The 17074-nt window shown below is 47.3% G+C and overlaps 1 protein-coding gene across 2 annotated transcripts in view; it reads right to left on the bottom strand.

Annotated features, from left to right (window-relative positions):
- Positions 1-17074, bottom strand: part of LOC144146106 (uncharacterized) — a 593048-nt gene that overhangs the window by 537219 nt on the left and 38755 nt on the right. For both annotated transcript variants that reach the window (XM_077678048.1, XM_077678053.1), the window contains exon 2: positions 13559-13653. In XM_077678048.1, the coding sequence (XP_077534174.1) occupies positions 13559-13623 (65 nt within the window). In that variant the 5' untranslated portion in view covers positions 13624-13653. The remainder of the gene's footprint in view (positions 1-13558; positions 13654-17074) is intronic.

Below are 17074 nucleotides of genomic sequence, written 5' to 3'. Positions count from 1 at the left end.
TTAGTGCCTTTACCACCGTCGTGCGAAAGTAACAGACCGAGCTTTTGCTAGAAACGCGCAAGCAGTGACACCAACAAAGACATCCTGCTCTTTTTTGATGAGATGAAGAGATACTTTCGCAGTGCAGTCTCGGAAATGACTAAAGAAAAGAAACTGACACTTTCGATGCGAGCGTTTTGCCAGCCTGTCCGTAACCACCCCCCCCCCAAAAAAAAGACGGTGACCGAATTGGCGTCTAAAGCTCCGCGAGCAGAAGATGCTCGAAATTTGAACAAGAAAGTACGACCATTCAGTGAACGCGCTGGTCGCGGAAACCATCGGTGCCGGGGCTGTTAGCAATAATACATTGCCTGAGATCATCCGCACAGTGGTCAGGAGAGCTTCGGAAACTCTTTCCAACCGCGCTCTATCTTCATGACGCCTTCCCGACTAACGTGATTCGAGAAGAAAGGAGCGGGCACTGGGGACTTTCATGACGCAATAAGTACTTCGCGGGCCGCAAGGCACGGCCTACGCGGCTGTTATTATCATGTTCCCCCGCGGCAGCTCGTCGTACTCAGGTTTGGTACTAGCGTCCCTCGTCGGCGCCCGACCACTTAATATGCAGCCCCAATCTCGAGGAAGGCATATGTGTTGCGAACACCAGATGTTGTACGCTGTTGCTACCACTACGAAAAAAACGTCCACATCTACAGACGGAGCCCTTAGAAGCCAGGGACTCGCCAAACCAGGTTTCCCAATCGACGGATCTTGTCCGTTGCCGAGGACAGCACAAAGAAAAGATCAACCGTACTACCTAAACCACAGCAGCCGAAGCCAAGCACGCTACAACCGGGCGCCACAGGAGTAGCGCAGCCATTGCAAGTGTAGGTACCCCAGCGGAGAAAGCTGAAAATGAAGCACCAAGTTCTGAAGGCGAAGTTGCAGTACCGCGGAAAAACGAAAACCCTGCTACAACTCGAAGACACCATGATTCGCGACAAGCCCCCAGCCCGACGAAGCCATCTCACCCTCACATGACACGCGACATGGCCCGGCACACCGATATCAAGACGCCGACCACACGACGCGTACGGCGACCGTAAACAATCGCAAGCCGACATACGACGCATAGACGCACCCACAACTCGAAGTCGACAACGTCGGATGTACTGTTATCAGTAGACGGCCTTGACGGGGTGGCTCTGCTAGAAACGGGCACCGATTACTCTGTGATGAGCGGATGACTCGTGGTAAAGCTGAAAGGAGTTACGACCAGCTGAGATGGTCCGAATGCCCACCCACAGGATGTCACCCTGTAGTACCAAGTGAAGGGGTTCATCGCGCCTCACCATAAATGGCACCACATACCCTGCTGTGTTCGTCATACTCTCCAGCTGATCCCGGGAGGTTATCCTCGGAATGGGCTTTCTGATGGACAACGGTGCTACTATTGGTCTTCAATCCAAATAACTAGCGGTCCTCCACCGATAATGCCGTGCCGCCAAAGCCAAAGCTGAAAAAGTGCTATGCTCCAAAAATTGCAGACGAACAACCCTTCATGCCTCCCTGTGCAAGCCGGATGATCAACGTATAATGCCGAGATGCTGATACTGACACCGACGCGATTGGGGAAAGCGACCAGGGCCAGCTTCTCGAGCGTGGTGTCACCGTCGTAAGAGGCATTGTGCGCTTGAAGCAAAGTAAAGCGCAAAGTTTGGTCACAAAATCAAGCAAGCCATCAATCAGCACATCAAGCAAGCCAGTTATACTCAATTCGGCGTAGAATGTAATGACGCCAATGACGTGATCGCTGTCGTCGACTTTCAACGCGAATGTGACGATACCATCAAGCCTGCTCACATCTTCCCCATAACCTCGCGCTGCTGCAATAAAAACTGTAAAAGCTGAAGGCATTGCTACGTCGCTGCAGCGACTGTTTTTGTCAAGTTTCAGGCTACGTCAGACGCCTCCTGTGAAGCCCCGAATAATAATCGAAGATGGTGACCCCTAATGAGTATATGAGCTTACCGTCTGCCTTCACACGATCATGAAGCTATCTGGACGAATTCGACGACATGCTGAGAGGTGACATGATACAAGCACCCAAGGGCACCTGGGAAGCCCCAGCTGTACTCGTGGTGAAAAAAGGTGGCACATTATTCATTCATTTCATTCATTCATTTATTAATTCTGTTAGCCCAGAAGTGGGCCGTTACAGGGTGGAAGGACAAAAAGTTTCACTCGAAAGCAGGTTATCAAGTTGAAACAATATTTCTCGGGGCTGTAGCGAGCAACAGCTCAAATTATACATAAAAATGGAACACTCATGGAAAGGAATACACGCGGTCAGAGCTGGACAATGACTCAACGCTTTCAGACAACGCTTTGCGACGCCTGGAAGGCGGCACCAATAAAACAAGCATGGGCGTTATCATGCGAGTAACAAAAAGCACTCTGACATAAAACATAAAAAAAAAGAATGACATTCAGCCACAGTATTATTCACAGAAAAAACCGTTTCAGATTACCTTCAAATGACGAAAGCGAAGAGCATCTGATTGTGGCCTCAGGCAGCATATTCCATTCTTCGATAACACGTGGGAAAAAGCTGAACCTATGGTTTTTTCTTGATTACAAACGGCTTAAGAAATAAAAAAAGACATGTTCTCGTTCTTTGCCTTGCAAAGTACTTCTTGTAGATATATCTCAAAGCCGGATATTGTCTAGTTAAGGTGGACGAGATGGACCGTGAGAAGACCGCCGTTAATACGCCAGGAGGAGTGTACGAATTCAAGGTGATGGCATTCCTGTGGTATACGTTAGCAGCAACATTTCAACGAGTTATGGACACTGCGTCAGCCGTCCTGATGTGGCACACCCGCCTTGTCTACCTCGACGACATTGTCATATTCGCCAAGAGTTTTGACGAACGTCATGCTGGTGTAGAATCCGTAGTCAAGTATATTGGTTTCTCGGGGTTAACGCTCAAGCCTGAAAAGTGCCGCTTTCCGTACGAAGAACTAAAGTTTTTTAGCCACGTGGTAACGCCGATGATGTCCTACGTCACCTGGTGAAAACGAAAGCTTCAGCAACCTTCTCGAGGCCGAAAGACGAAACGTGCACCTGAAGCATTCTATGACTGCGCGCTGAGTACAGGCTCATCGTCGCAAGCCTTGCCCTGATTGCTGAGCCAAACACTGCGCAGCACGGAAAAGAGAACCGCTTTTTCTGTGAATACGCCCAAGGGAAAGCACTCCTTAAGCTACAACTCCAGCAAAGCCTGCCTCTGCTCGCTCATTTAGACGAACACGCTGAAACGGAAGCGCACGCAAACGCCAGCAATATAGGCTTGGTTGCTGTTCTTGTTTAGGAGAAAATCGCCTGCGAAAATGTAATCGCTTATGCCAGCCGCGGTCTTTCAAAAGAAGGAGAAAACCACTTAGCGTCAGAGGAAGAGAGCATTGCTATCTAATGGGCAATTGAAAAATTCGCCCGTACCTCTACGGCAAAATATTTAAAGTGATGTCAGACCATCATGCACTGTGTTGGCTCGTCAATTCGCCGGAAACATCGGACCATTTCAGAAGATGGAGCTTGCGCCTCCAGAATTCGACATGACCATCGTTCGCAAATCTGGCAGAAACACTACGACGTCGACTGCCTATCTTGCGCCCCTGTCAACTCGCCGCTAGGAATCCGATGAAGACGCTGCGTTTTCTGGTATCGTGAGGGAAATGATCGACTACCTTGATGAACACAACGTCGCCGAACCCAGTATATTTTAATAGAATCTCTTGCCCATTCTGCCGGGTTCATGCTAGAAAAAAAGCATTTCGTATAAGTGAAGCAAAGGGTCGGCTCTACAACAAGAATGAAGTGCCTCCTCGTCATCCCCGCCGGCCTCCGGGACAAAATCGTGTTAGTGTGACACGATGAACCATCATCAGGGCACCTCGGCATGGCACGCACGCTCAGAAAGATTACGACTAACTACCGCTGGAACAGCCTTACATAAGACGCCACCCATCTACGACCGGAGCAGCAGCGTCAAAATACGACAAGATTCACTGGACGTCTGCAGCCCATCAGCTTACCATCGAGGCCTTTCCAACAGATCGAAATGACCTTTCTTGTCCCTTTCCCTACGTCCCACACCGAGAATACGTCACAGACTGCATGACCCTTAAGCAAAGACCGCCACTGTTCTCAAGGGCACTGCAGAAGAGTTCACCAATTTTTTCATCAATGAAGTTATACTGCAACATGGAGTCGCAGAAATTCTAATTACGGACAGCGGAAGGGCCTTCACTGCGGAGCTGATGCAAGAAGTCTTGCGCTGCAGAAACACATATCACCGAAGGGCCACTCATTTGTTTTATCCAAAAATAGATTTTATGAAAGGAGGTAGGAAAGAACGAACATCTGGTCCTGCAGACTCCCCCAACTCCGCTATACCTGCGAACTAAGGTGCAAGAGCGAGAACAGTGGTTAATATACATTCCAATGGTATTTTTCTACAACCCGTTAAAGGTAGGAATTAGTCGCCCGGCACGGTTTTTTCCGCTCCTAGTGAACTGTTTCGCTAGCGCTCTGACACCACTTGCATAGAACGGCCAAATGACTTACAGCTGTTTGCGTTGAGTGTGTTTCTGTAACCTCGTATTTTAAATGCGGAGCATTTCTTAGGCTCGCCAACTCTTTCGTCCATAGGCGTCCGCAGCTCATGACGTCACGTCGAGGCGCAGGTGCGCGCTTCTCCCCCGTACCCTCCTCGCTCTCAACAACAGCTGCGCCGATGCGGCAGAAGCGCGTCTGCGCGCGCATGCGCCGTAGCTGCCCCGTGCGCCGCGTCACTCTCAACAGCTGCTACGGTGCGGGGGGAACGCGTCTGCGCCCGCATGCGCAGTAGTTACCACGTGCGCTCCGTCGCGCTCAGCAGCAACAGCGTCAGGTGTACACGTGATAGCGGCGTGCTAGCGGCGTGACAGCTGCGTGACAACAGCGTGGGGGGGGGGGGGGGCGTGGAAAGGTCGCGTGCTTGTGTACGGAAGTGCGCGCATGCGCGTGTCTCCCCCATACGCCTCTATCTCGACAGCGCGCCCAGTATATATAAGCGGCGGAGCGCGCGTTCGAACTTCAGTCAAGTGCGTCTTTGCTTGCCTTTCGTTTGGCTCCAGATGAAAAATAATGATGACAATACCTTCACCTGTTCTTCCTTTGTCCGAAAATCACGAAACATTAAATAAGAATAATAAACACCAAAAAAATAATTAAGCATTCCAAACCCTCCCCACATCCAAACGGTAACCATAAACTACCCAATTACGCAACTTTCACGCAATACAACGACCCCGATGCGACGCATTTACTAGAGTTCCCCCCGTGGGAAGATACGGGCGGGCGACTTTTTAAATGCAGAGCATTTCAGTAACTCACGATGTCACCCGCGTTGACGTCCGTAGTCGTAGTCCGCACCCCTCTCCCTACACAATATAAAAAAAATACTCTCGGGCGACTGGTTTCGATCCCTCGACCCTGCGGGCGGAACGCAATGTACATGGTGCTATCCCACTGCGCCACAAAGCCAACACAGAATGGGAGGCTACGAACGCGCCTTATATCCTTGACTCATTCATACTACGTTAAGAAGCTGCTGATACAACGCATTCACTACCACCAACTCCCCAAACACTAAACGTTAACGAATACATCTACCCCCTATGCGACGCATTTACTCGAGTCCCCATCGCGGGGAGATGGGCCCAATTTTTTTGCAGTTAATTGCGTATGCTGCTGCTGTACTTAACCATATTTTTATGCTAATGTTGGTATTTTATTAGTGAGATAAGGAAACGAACAAACAAATATGCGAGAAACAACCAAACAAAAACAAAGAACCAATATATATAGCCGCGGCGTCAGCATCGCAGCCATACGGACGTGGCAATGATACCGAAAGCTAGCACTACGCCTTCTGACAAAGACGTAAAGAATAAGGCAGCAGGTGACAAGCTTGCTGAAGGAGAGAATACGCCACCGAAACGTAAGACAGTTTCGTGATAGCAAATCAACGGCAACCTCTCACCACTCTGCATGTAAATTAAATTGAATCCTCGAATAACTGAATTTGCACTCACACAGAAAACCGAAACTAGCTTTTTATGTTTTACTTCAGAACGAAGTAATATATAGCGTTAGTTTTTCGCTTTTGTTCCGGCAAGAAGTATCGTTTTTTTAGTTTTCGGTTCTTTCCAACACCGTGAAAAAAGCAGCAACCGCCAAGAAAATCATATCGGTCCGACAGCCTGGCAACGTTCACTCGAGACAGCGTTACGAACGAAGATTGCTTCGGGTATTATGCAATAGCTGAGTCTTAGCTATTTGAGGAGTTCGAGGACTACTTTGCGAGGTCTACGCTCAATTTAGTGTCACACGGCCGTCCGAAAAAGAACATGCTCAGTCAGAGAGAGTTTGCAGGCGCGCAGGTTGCGGAACACCGAATGAAGGCGCGGCTGCATCAAAAGGTGTTCGCGTGGCAAAGCGTCATTGTTTACAGATCAGCGCAAACGTACATGAGGCTCTCCATAGCCGTAATTGGTCTTTTATGAGATCAATTTCCTTTGTTTGGTGTTAACCCAACGCAACATGCCTCTGGAAACACCCCCCTCTCAGTAACAAAACCGGTCGAAATCCCAGCATGCTGGCCACTTTTCAGGGCCACATTTCTTAATTTAGGCCTCAATTATAAGGGTGAATGCTTACAAGAAGTATTGAGAACGTTGGATTGGGAGCAGGTGGGAGTAAGGGTTAATAGAGAATACCTCAGTAACCTTAGATTTGCTGATGACGTTGCCTTGCTAAGTAACTCGGGGGACGAATTGCAAAGCATGCTTTCCGCACTGAGCGAACAGAGTAGAACCGTGGGCCTGAAAATTAATATGCAGAAAACTAAAGTAATGATCAATAACCTCGGGACAGTACAGAAGGTTGAGATAGGTGGCGAGGCAGTGGAAGTGGTAAGCGAATATATCTACTTAGGCCAAGTTGTGACCCCAGATCCCAACCATGAGGCAGAGATAATTAGAAGGATCAGAATGGGGTGGGGTACATATGGCAGACATTCGCAGATAATGAATAGCAGCCTACCGTTGTCGTTGAAGAAGAAAGTGTATGACAACTGCATCTTACCGGTACTCACCTACGGGGCAGAAACTTGGAGGCTCACTAAGAGGGTTCAACTTAAAATGATAACGACTCAGCGGGCAATGGAGCGGAAAATGATAGGTGTAACATTAAGGGACAAGAAGAGAGCGGAGTGGGTCATGGAGCAAACTGGTGTTAAAGACATATTAGTAGAAATTAAGAAAAAGAAATGGACGTGGGCAGGACATGCAATGCGAAGGCAAGATAACCGCTGGTGATTAAGGGTAACAGAGTGGATCCCTAGAGAAGGCAAGCGTTGCAGGGGGCGGCAGAAAGTTAGATGGGCAGATGAGATCAAGAAGTTTGCGGGGATAAATTGGTCACAGTTGACACAGGACCGAGATAATTGGAGAATAATGGGAGAGGCCTTTGCCCTGCAGTGGGCGTAGATAGGCTGGTGATGATGATGATGACGAGGATAAGGGTGAATTTATGTCCCTGCTGCCCATGTGCTACCAGTCTTACCTTCGTACTGTATTGTCGTGTTCGGCCGCAATGGGCGTGTCCTAGTTATGCAGGATTCGTGCATTTATCGCGGCGAATGATGGCTTCAGTTAAACCTGCTTAATTGTACTCCAGCTGTTTTCACCGCTTGCTCGCGAATGCTCTCTTTTCTGAGGCTCGTTTGTAAACTCGGTAAACAAAAATAACATGACTCCACACCCTTATGCCAAACATTCGACACTAAACTGCAGCCACCGGGTAAGATAGTCTTCAGAAGTGTACGCAGTGCGTCGCAATGCTGTCACAAATAAGTTGGGGAGCTGCTCGTCTACCTCTGATCTAATCGTCAACTTCAGGTGTATTCGCAGCATCATAGAGTTCATATGGTTAAGCCACATGGGTTTCTGATGGCTATTCAAAGCAGTGTTTAGCAGGTATCCGCAGCTCCCATGTAAGGCATTGCTACTATGGCTATTTCTCGAATTGAATTTGTTTGTATGTCATGCAGGTGACAGCTCACCCATATTTTAGGTAAAGCAGTATTTTGTGGGGACGAGTCATGGTGCAGCTAAATTGAGCATCCTTTCCCTCAGAGCTCCAAATTTGCTGTTTATGTCCGATCGTGATACTAAGGAGAGGCTGAGAGTTAATGATTTTTTTGTTGTACAAAAGACGACCTTGTGGCACATTGCTGCCGCCCATCTTAGAATAGTTCGTTTATAATCCCATAGACGGCTAATAATCTCATGTTTTCGTGACTTCTGCGCCAACCGGCGCTGAAATTCCCTTAGTTGAATACACGTTTTTGGGAGAGATTGCCCTACGACGTCAGAGAATGTCGCCAAAGGTACACAATTGCATCCATTTGGAGCATACGTGCGGGAAGAGACCTGTGCTGGGGCCCCTGCATCGAATGCCTAAAAAATGGGTCTTCCTCGAAGGAGCCCTGTGCATCGGTAGTGTTATGTACGTGCATTTCGGAGAGATGGGCAAGTTAACAACAGGTGTTTAGCATGAGCTTCTTACGCAGGCAGCGTATAAAATGGACTGGTGTCCTGAAAAGGGGCGTGATAGCGGCCTGGCCAATCCCGGATGTCTGCTAGGCATAACGCCACGCAACACATGTATTACACCGATTTTGAACCTCAGAACAGAGCTGCGCCATCTCGTTTGGGAAGGCACAAGCGGACAGTCAGCTGTCCTACTATGCAAACGAAGTTGGGTGAAGAATCGCTTTTTCGCGCAAACAAAACCCTGCGCTTGATGTTTTTTGTTTGCGTATTGCATGGAAACACTGGCATTGGAGTTAACAAACATTTTAATCAATGCATTTCGACGTCTAGTCGAAGCGACACCGGCATAACTGGTAGTGAAGCATGGTTTGCCATTCCTTTTTCTAGTGTCTCTTAAAGACATGAAGCGATTGCAAAAGACGTAGGGGCGCTGTATCGATGAAGAAGTAGTTCAGTTTGGTCTGTAACTCCCCTGCTGTTACGCCTTTCCGGTAAAATGGGGCACTTACGGAATCACAAATGAAAATACCCAAAACTTCAACACCTTTTCTCTCTAATGCAGAGCGGCATACCTAAGGGACAGTCATTTTTTTAGTTATGAATCGTCTGCATCCCATTTTCTTCTATGCCCGCATAAAACCTCACTTGGTTGCGTCTGGAGATGCTACTGCTGCACCCACACAGATGGCTTTCAATGAGTTGTACTATCACTTGTTACCAAGTCGACGCGCTTGTAGAACACGGCGTAACAGAAACCAGAGGATCTGCCATTAGAGCAAATGTCATCCAGTGGTGCGCTATTAAATTACCCTCATTTACGCCATACGAGCTATGAAAAGAACGACGAGGGGCCGAGTGGACAGCAAAGCACGCGAGGGCCGGCCACAACCGGGAAACATCGAATCACCGGCGAACGGATGGCGTCCGTGCCGCTTCTTTTTTGCCGCACTGTGTTGCAACTTTATTCTAAGAACAGGGACATGCTGTTTTGCAAGATGCGTCCTTACATGATGCGCAAGTGAGTTGCATTTTTAATTTTTTTTGCATCTCCTTGCGCAGTTGGCTGCAACGCTATGACAAAGTTGGTGCACCTGTGGTAAATAAGTTCGTAACAACCCCGTAACCAGAATATTGTTCAATTTTATAGAATTAACACAAGGTATTGATGTCAAAGGGTGGTGCAGACACATGATCAGGTCTACCGAGACGTTCCGTTAAAAAAGTAGCTGTAACAATCACATGACTGCACTGGTATGTAATTGTAACATTCGTGTGTGTTGTAGGTTAGTCGAACGATGTAATCTATGAAAATCCTGTTAGCCGAAGACAATCCCTTGTCTCCATTTTTATAGCCTTTCCAACGGAGTGCTCATAGTGGTGCGAGTGGGCCCCATTGTACAACAAAAAAATAGAATGGGGTGTAGAACGCCTCCACCACGGCCACAACAAATACAAATATTCAAACTGTCATATTCATATTTTCAAATTGTCAAATTCAATATTTTCAAGTAATTCAAATAATATTTCACCACTTTGATGCTTTTCGGCTTGCCTATTACACTGTGCCGACCATCTTCATTTACAAAAATTCTACCGAAAGTCACAGCATTATATACTACTGCGTAGCATTCTTAAAAATTTCAAAATTTCAAAATTTCACTTTCAAAATTTCACTTTACCAATTATCTCCATTTAGGTTACTATAAGGATTACATTAGGAACATTCCGGAAATCTGGATTATCTTGGAAATGCATGGCGTTACATGGATTGCCATTTCCGGTAATTATTTTCTCATTCACCCTACCTTTTAGTTTTTCAAAATTTCGACCGGCAAATTACCAAATTACCTTCATCTGCAGTATTATAACGATTACAGGTGGAACATCTTGACATCTGCATTTTTGTAGAAATTCGGGGCCTTACACGATCCTGTCTATGGAGGTACTCGGCAGAGAATGCTACACATAAAACCGCATCCTTGATTTTTGAAGCGGTCGCTGTAGGTGCCAGGAGCTAGACGCCATCTGTGTAACTTTTTAGACAGCATTATACTTTGCAGGAATTCCTGCTACCTAGGCGGTTCAAGCAGCAGTCCTGCCTAACGCTACTGCACAGAACGTTGCAATACAAAGGCTGGCCAAAAGCACGCCAGCAGCAAGCAGTCATCTCACCGCAAGAAGGAATGAAAGGTCGTTCGCTTGCCTTCGTCATCCGCTGATACTGGTAACATCTGGACATAGCTGGCCAAAGGCACCCCTGGCTGCGGTCACCCTGGAGATAACTGCCCCGAGCGGCGTCTCCGCTGCCCTTTTGTAGCGTGCATTACAGCCGCCCCGCCCCTTCTGCAATCACTCCATTTATTGTGTCCACTAAAAGATGGCGCTGGCACGTGGCGCACGGTGCTTTCAATGAGGTGCGTGCTTGTGGTACAAGAGGGAGAGTCGCTACAGCGTCGTCCCAAACAGCCACGTCCGCAGTGGTAAAAAGTTTGGAGCGGCCCACGATTTCTGCCCAGTTTTAAGTGCCTAACGTTAAACTTCTCTGGCTGTACTTCAGTGGGACACTCTCTAACAAATTAAACTATCTCATGTCGTCTGGGTCTTGTATTTTACGGCGGTAGTGGAAACCCCGTTTATGCAACTATAAAGAGGAATTCATGATTTGAACTAGAAGCGAATGGTGTCGAAGATGAGTGCAATACTCTACCTCGTTAACCTAATTTCCGAATTTCCTTAATAAAAATGCTGCATAGCACCATTAACGTACGTGCAAATGATCGATGTGGTACATCGAGTACCTTTTGTTATACTGTACAGAAAGTGCTGCCTGGAAATGGAACAGCAATGGTTGAAAAAGTTGCTAAAGTAGTGTTTATCATTGTTGAAACATCAGCAGTAGCTGCAATAAGAAAATTATGGTGTTGTAGGCAAGATGCTGGGAATGAAGTATAGCTTGAGCTTGTGGCTGCGGATAAATATTCTTTGAGGCATTTTATCCACAGAGCTCTCTGGAGCTGTGGCTTCTGACTGGTCTGATGCAGTCTCCTTAATGGAATAAAAAACACCAGAGAAAAGGTTTTCCAAAAGTCAAGTCTGGGCTCAGCACTGCGATGGGGATGGAAGCTCCTCAAAGGGGGTCCCACAATTGACGAATTCTATACGTTTTAATATTAATTTAAAAATATCACTTGTTGTACAAAAATTTTAATTAAAATAGCAGTTAATGATGATGAAACGAAAAAATTTCGAACGGCATTCAGACCCTAGAACAAAGTACGTAGGAGTCACTTGCGCGCAAAATACTCCTTGTCTAACTATCTTATGCGCCGAGAAGACTAGCAGGCACTGATTAATAACGACCAGGGATCTACTGTGTCAGCAGGATCTCACTAGTTGCATGGTACACAGCTGTATACATCCAAACTCAACCTTTCGGTGAAGGAGCTTATAAATCACAAACATATAGGTTTAGCGTTACAGACCAAACGTATCGCTGAAATTCCGCCTATCTGAAGTGCTCGGACAAGAACGCTCCTTTTGGGCCATTGTAGGTAATGTGAAATTTCGCCATTCTCTTGTGAGCGCCCGTGCAGCTTTTGTATATTTGTAGGAGAGGGCCCAAATTCACACGGACAGCTGTTACTCCCAGTCATATGCTGAACAATTACACGGTGTAGGGCAAGGGACTGAAGCCTTTACCCTATACACACCAGTGAGTTGCGCCTCCGAAAACACGCGTCGAATCTTGAGGAAGCGCAGGTGTGGTTGGGGGAAAATAAGCTTTGCCACAGCCACGCACTGGGATGTATTATCGCTTCAAACGTCGCGGCTGTTGTGGAGCTTTGCGGGAATAACTAGCGTCTTTTGTCCGCTAATGACGCGATCCTTCTAATTTCATGGGGGCCGCTTGAGTTGCGACAGTACACACTACCCCGGCACCACCCTGTGTCCAGGCTAACTGCCGGCTCAAGGCTCCTGGGTGAATCGTAAACATCCAACTGTATTTTTGAGCCGGGCGTGGTGTATTCACAAAGGGGCAGCTACGCCTAATGTTCGTACAGAGGCGGGGTTGAAGGCGAACGACCTTGTGAATGGTTTTACAACGAGTGTATAAACTGCTCCTATATCGCCCTACTGTGAAACACTGGTGAAGTCATGCCAATAGTCTCTCAGCATTTGTGATGACTATAATTAAAATATAACTTTTTTATGTGAGAACTTCAGGTGATTGAATTACTGTATGCCCGCAACACACTCTGCCGTGTGATACTACCGTGTGATACTATGCGATACTTCACTGGAGCTTCCCTAGTGAACCCCTTTCTATGCAAGCGGCGCTGCAGCGAGGGCCCTCTGGGTGTCCGAGATGGCCACGTGACTTCATCGTCGCCGTTTGCAGTACCACGGAGCCAAATAACTTCTCAAAGTCTGACATCAGGTTCCAAGGCGTGATTTCCTCTAGCGGCCACTAGCCCTCATCACTTCAACACAGCTTCTTCTCCCATCGCAACAGAAGTTTCGTTATAGTAGTCGTACACTTTTCTATGAGCGCCCCAATTTGATCTGCACAATGGTTTTTAAGAAATGTCTTGCCAAGTAAACTCGCCAGGTTACTCCTGCTGCTGTCATGAAAATATTCGTGTGGTCTCTATGCCAAGACGCAATATTAACGGTACGGGTAGCTACCACATAAAATAAGTCGTTGAGGGGCAGCGACGTAAAATATGGCTCCGTAACTGATGGCTTTGTGTGCATATTCTTGTTATGGTACACGCTGAATATGACATATTATTTGACGATTTTTAAAGCACAGAATACGAAATTTTGCTTGTCTTCTATTTGAGACTGGGGCCATAAAAGCTGCAGAGATCAATTATTTTACAAAGCGATGTCGTGAGATGCATATCATAACTTACCCGTCGTGATTGCTGTTGTAGGCATAGTACCTGCCTACAATCACAGCTGTATTTCCTGCACGCATAGCACACAGCTCGGCTGTTTGGAAAGATATCTGGAAGGAGCGAGAAATTAAAAGCAAGAAAGGCCACACTGATTTGTAAACACGGTTCTAAAAAGTAGTAACGCATTAGCTGCACAGTGCCCATTTGAATTGCGGTATTTGCAAACACAATTTGGAAAGCTTATGTTTTTGCGATAACAAGGCGTAAGATATGCAAAAAATACAGAACAAGGATTTCAGGTTCGTCGATTTGTGATCAGACACACCGATGAGTAATACAGGGTATGTGACAGTTCGAATTCATTACAAAAAAGTGCGCGCGAAAAACATCAAACGCAATCGTAAACATGCCGGAGCCCTCTTACACTGCGTCTTCCTATCTCTACAGGTGCCGCTTACCCCATTCTGATCATCTATCACACCGTGATGTGCAACAACTTCGACAAAATTTAGATTTCATTAAATAATCGGAAGCGACTTGGACAACCCTTTTATCTATCCTTTCAATATTACGGATGCCAAAAACAAAAGTACGTCAACCTGCTGGTCATCAGCATTGTCGTAATCAGTTCTTCTCAAAGCTATTTCTACGAAGGGCACCCTGTGAAAATCCCCATTAGCCGTATACAGAGTTTCGTCAAGGAGAGAAGTTATGAAAAACTACGTAGTTACTGTAGGATTCAAAAGCTCAAAATAGAGATTTCTCTGTACTGCGACAGCGAAAATCGTCAATACCTCTCATTTTTACCAACGTAAGGGCTTGTAGCTTTTGATGTAACCAACTTTGCGGTTCTTGTATAGATTCTGGTAAAGTGAAGAGCGCTGTGCCTTCGCTGTGCTGCCTTTTACCGCGCAAAACTGACAAGTTTCTTTCATGACCTCAGAAATGAGCTTCTAAATGTTTAAAACCCATTACTAGACAGAGGTGCCGCCATAGAAGCGGAGGCGAAAAATTCGCGAAAAAACTGTTCCGAATAATCGTAAGGGTAAGAATCAAGATCACAGCCGGGAGTCCGTATGAGGAAGCTTTTCCCAGGCATGCGCCATCGGCACGGTGAAACCGTCTCCCTTCTTCTGGTCTGCCCCATCATCCCTAACACATTTCTTTTATTGCCCCCGAAGCCAATCTCTGGCAGTGGCACAGTGATCATGTTTGCAAAGTGGCGTGAAAAATTCAAAACTGCAGGCCCCAAAGCACTGGAGATGATTGGCTCACTGTCCTTCCTAAACGGACACGTCTAGTGCGCCAACAAGCTTAAGACCAGAGGAGGCCACATTGTCTCTTTGCATAATATAAGCGCATTCCTTTGGTTATCTTCCGGCACGCGACGACGCAACATCACGTCGTCGCGTAGCGACGCCCGTCGCGCATCCAGTAACGACGTGCGTGCATGAGTCTCACAAATTTCGTCGGGCCCTTAAAGGAGTAAAAAATGAGGTGTTAAGACGGGAATGTGCTGCTCTCTTCATTCCTTCTTCTACAGTGTTGCTGCCCTCGGCAACCGCTCGTCATGGGGCTTCCGTATTGAAAGCCCGGGAAGTGTGGCTGTTTTCGTTGCACCTATTGGTTCATATTGTTTGACGGGAGGGGCGCGGCAGCCTGCCACACGCAAAAAATCACGCTGAAACCAGCCTTTAGTAGTCATCAAAATAGGCAAACAGGAAATCTTTCGCATGATTGACTTACACAAAATGGTGAAAAGAAAACGATGAGAAATTATTTATATGGGTTGGAAGGATTCTCTGGCTCTCTCGTTCCGGCTTAGTCGAGTACGGACACGTAGTGCAGCGTGTGAATGCAGGGGGGTTGATTGCAAGAACGGATTAGTCGAAAAATGTTTGAATACGAGTAAATGTGAATACAGATTGAGTACAAATGAATATGGAGGTTCCAGGCGAGAAAGAACGACCCGGATGCCCCGTTCTCGGAAGCCATGCAACACACCCTCAGCGAGGCAGTGGGCGCAGCTTCGTCTTGCTATTTCAAAATCGGCTATTTCCCTCTTCCTGTGCCCATCTTATTCGTTATTTACAACACACTGCACCCCTCAGAAAGGCAAGGATTGAGCAGGGAACCTAAATTCTGTTTGATTAATTGGTCTACAATAAATATTGTTTGAATGTTCCCATGGGCGGTAGTAGAACGAAGGCGTAGGTCAAGCAGTATCATGTAGGGCAGCAGTTTATCACGAAGTAGAAGGCATTCGGAAAGACGCGCTTGTAGTGGCACCTTTGTTTCGATAAGCGGGAAGCCCATGACGTGCGCGGAGAACACAAGTGGTGTCGTCTTCTGTTGCGCAGCCTTGACCTGGGGCGTTGTTGTTTAATATAATCGTCCTCGTCGAGCACATCTTGACACTAGCGCAGAGGAAATCCTAGCGGCTTCAATGATGGCAGGTGCCTGGTGCCGCTCCAGGGAGCTGTAATGGGACCAACGCAGTTTAAGACGTTTTCTGTACAGGCATCAGTGCTCGTTGTTCCGGCTTGAGTGCGGGAGAAATACCCAACGCCTAACGCGGCCTCCAAGTGATCAGGCCCAGGCAGTGCAGGAAGAAGACGTTTCAGGTGCACATTGCCGCGAACCATGCATTGGGTTTGTTTATTTGTGTTTTGCTTTTACCGCCCCGCTGCGCCGGTCTCAACTATCTGTGTGCACCAAGGGAAGCGCGTGTTCCATCCTTTCTTTTTATGCGGCATGTGCTAACTCTTTGGATAGGGAGACCGTTCCGTACTTACGTGAACAGCCGAATAATCTTCTTTGTTATGGATGTAATGAGACGGTTCCAGAAACACTCACGCGCTAAGATAAATTCCTGAGAAGCCGACGCCGCGGCATTCGACTTGACGACGCTCGCCTGTACAAGCCCCTTTGTTGACTGATGCTTTTCCACCTGTGTATTCTTTCAGTTCTGAGGGGAGCACAAGTTCGCTCCAATAAACTTGTTTTCCCTGAAGAGAACTGTGCAGTCTTTGGCTACGTGACATCTGGTGGAGGCGCGGGGTACGCACCCTCTACGCTCCCAACGACCTCTGGAAGCCGCCAAGCCAGTCCAACTAGAGCCAGCCGTCGACTGCAAGTTCTGCCGCCCAAGTTTGTTCTCCTGCCAGATGGACCCAACAAAAAGACCGCCGAAACCACCACTATGGTGCACGAAGCAACGCCTCCAATCGTCCTGCAGCAGCACCGGGAACTGCCATCATTCCGAGGAGCCCCCGCAGAAAACACTGAAGAATAGTTGCAGAAACTGGAGCGCGTCCGGATCTTCAACAGGTGGGACAACAAAGAAACGTTCCGGCATGTTTTCTTTTACTTGGAAGATTCAGCGCGAAGTTGTTTCGAGAACCATGAGACCTCTTTGACCAACTGGACTCAATTCCAAAGCGAGTTCCTTAATACCTTTACTTCCGTGGTGAGAAAGGAACGTGCGGCGCTTTTGCTTAAAACTCGAACGCCGCACCCTAACAAAGGGGT

Source organism: Haemaphysalis longicornis, unplaced genomic scaffold (assembly GCF_048455015.1).
Source record: "Haemaphysalis longicornis isolate Haplotype H1 unplaced genomic scaffold, Haemaphysalis longicornis Haplotype H1 scaffold_7, whole genome shotgun sequence".
NCBI lineage: Eukaryota > Metazoa > Arthropoda > Arachnida > Ixodida > Ixodidae > Haemaphysalis > Haemaphysalis longicornis.
The sequence above is the reverse complement of the archived record's forward strand: the minus strand, read 5'-3'. Positions and strand labels throughout refer to the sequence as shown.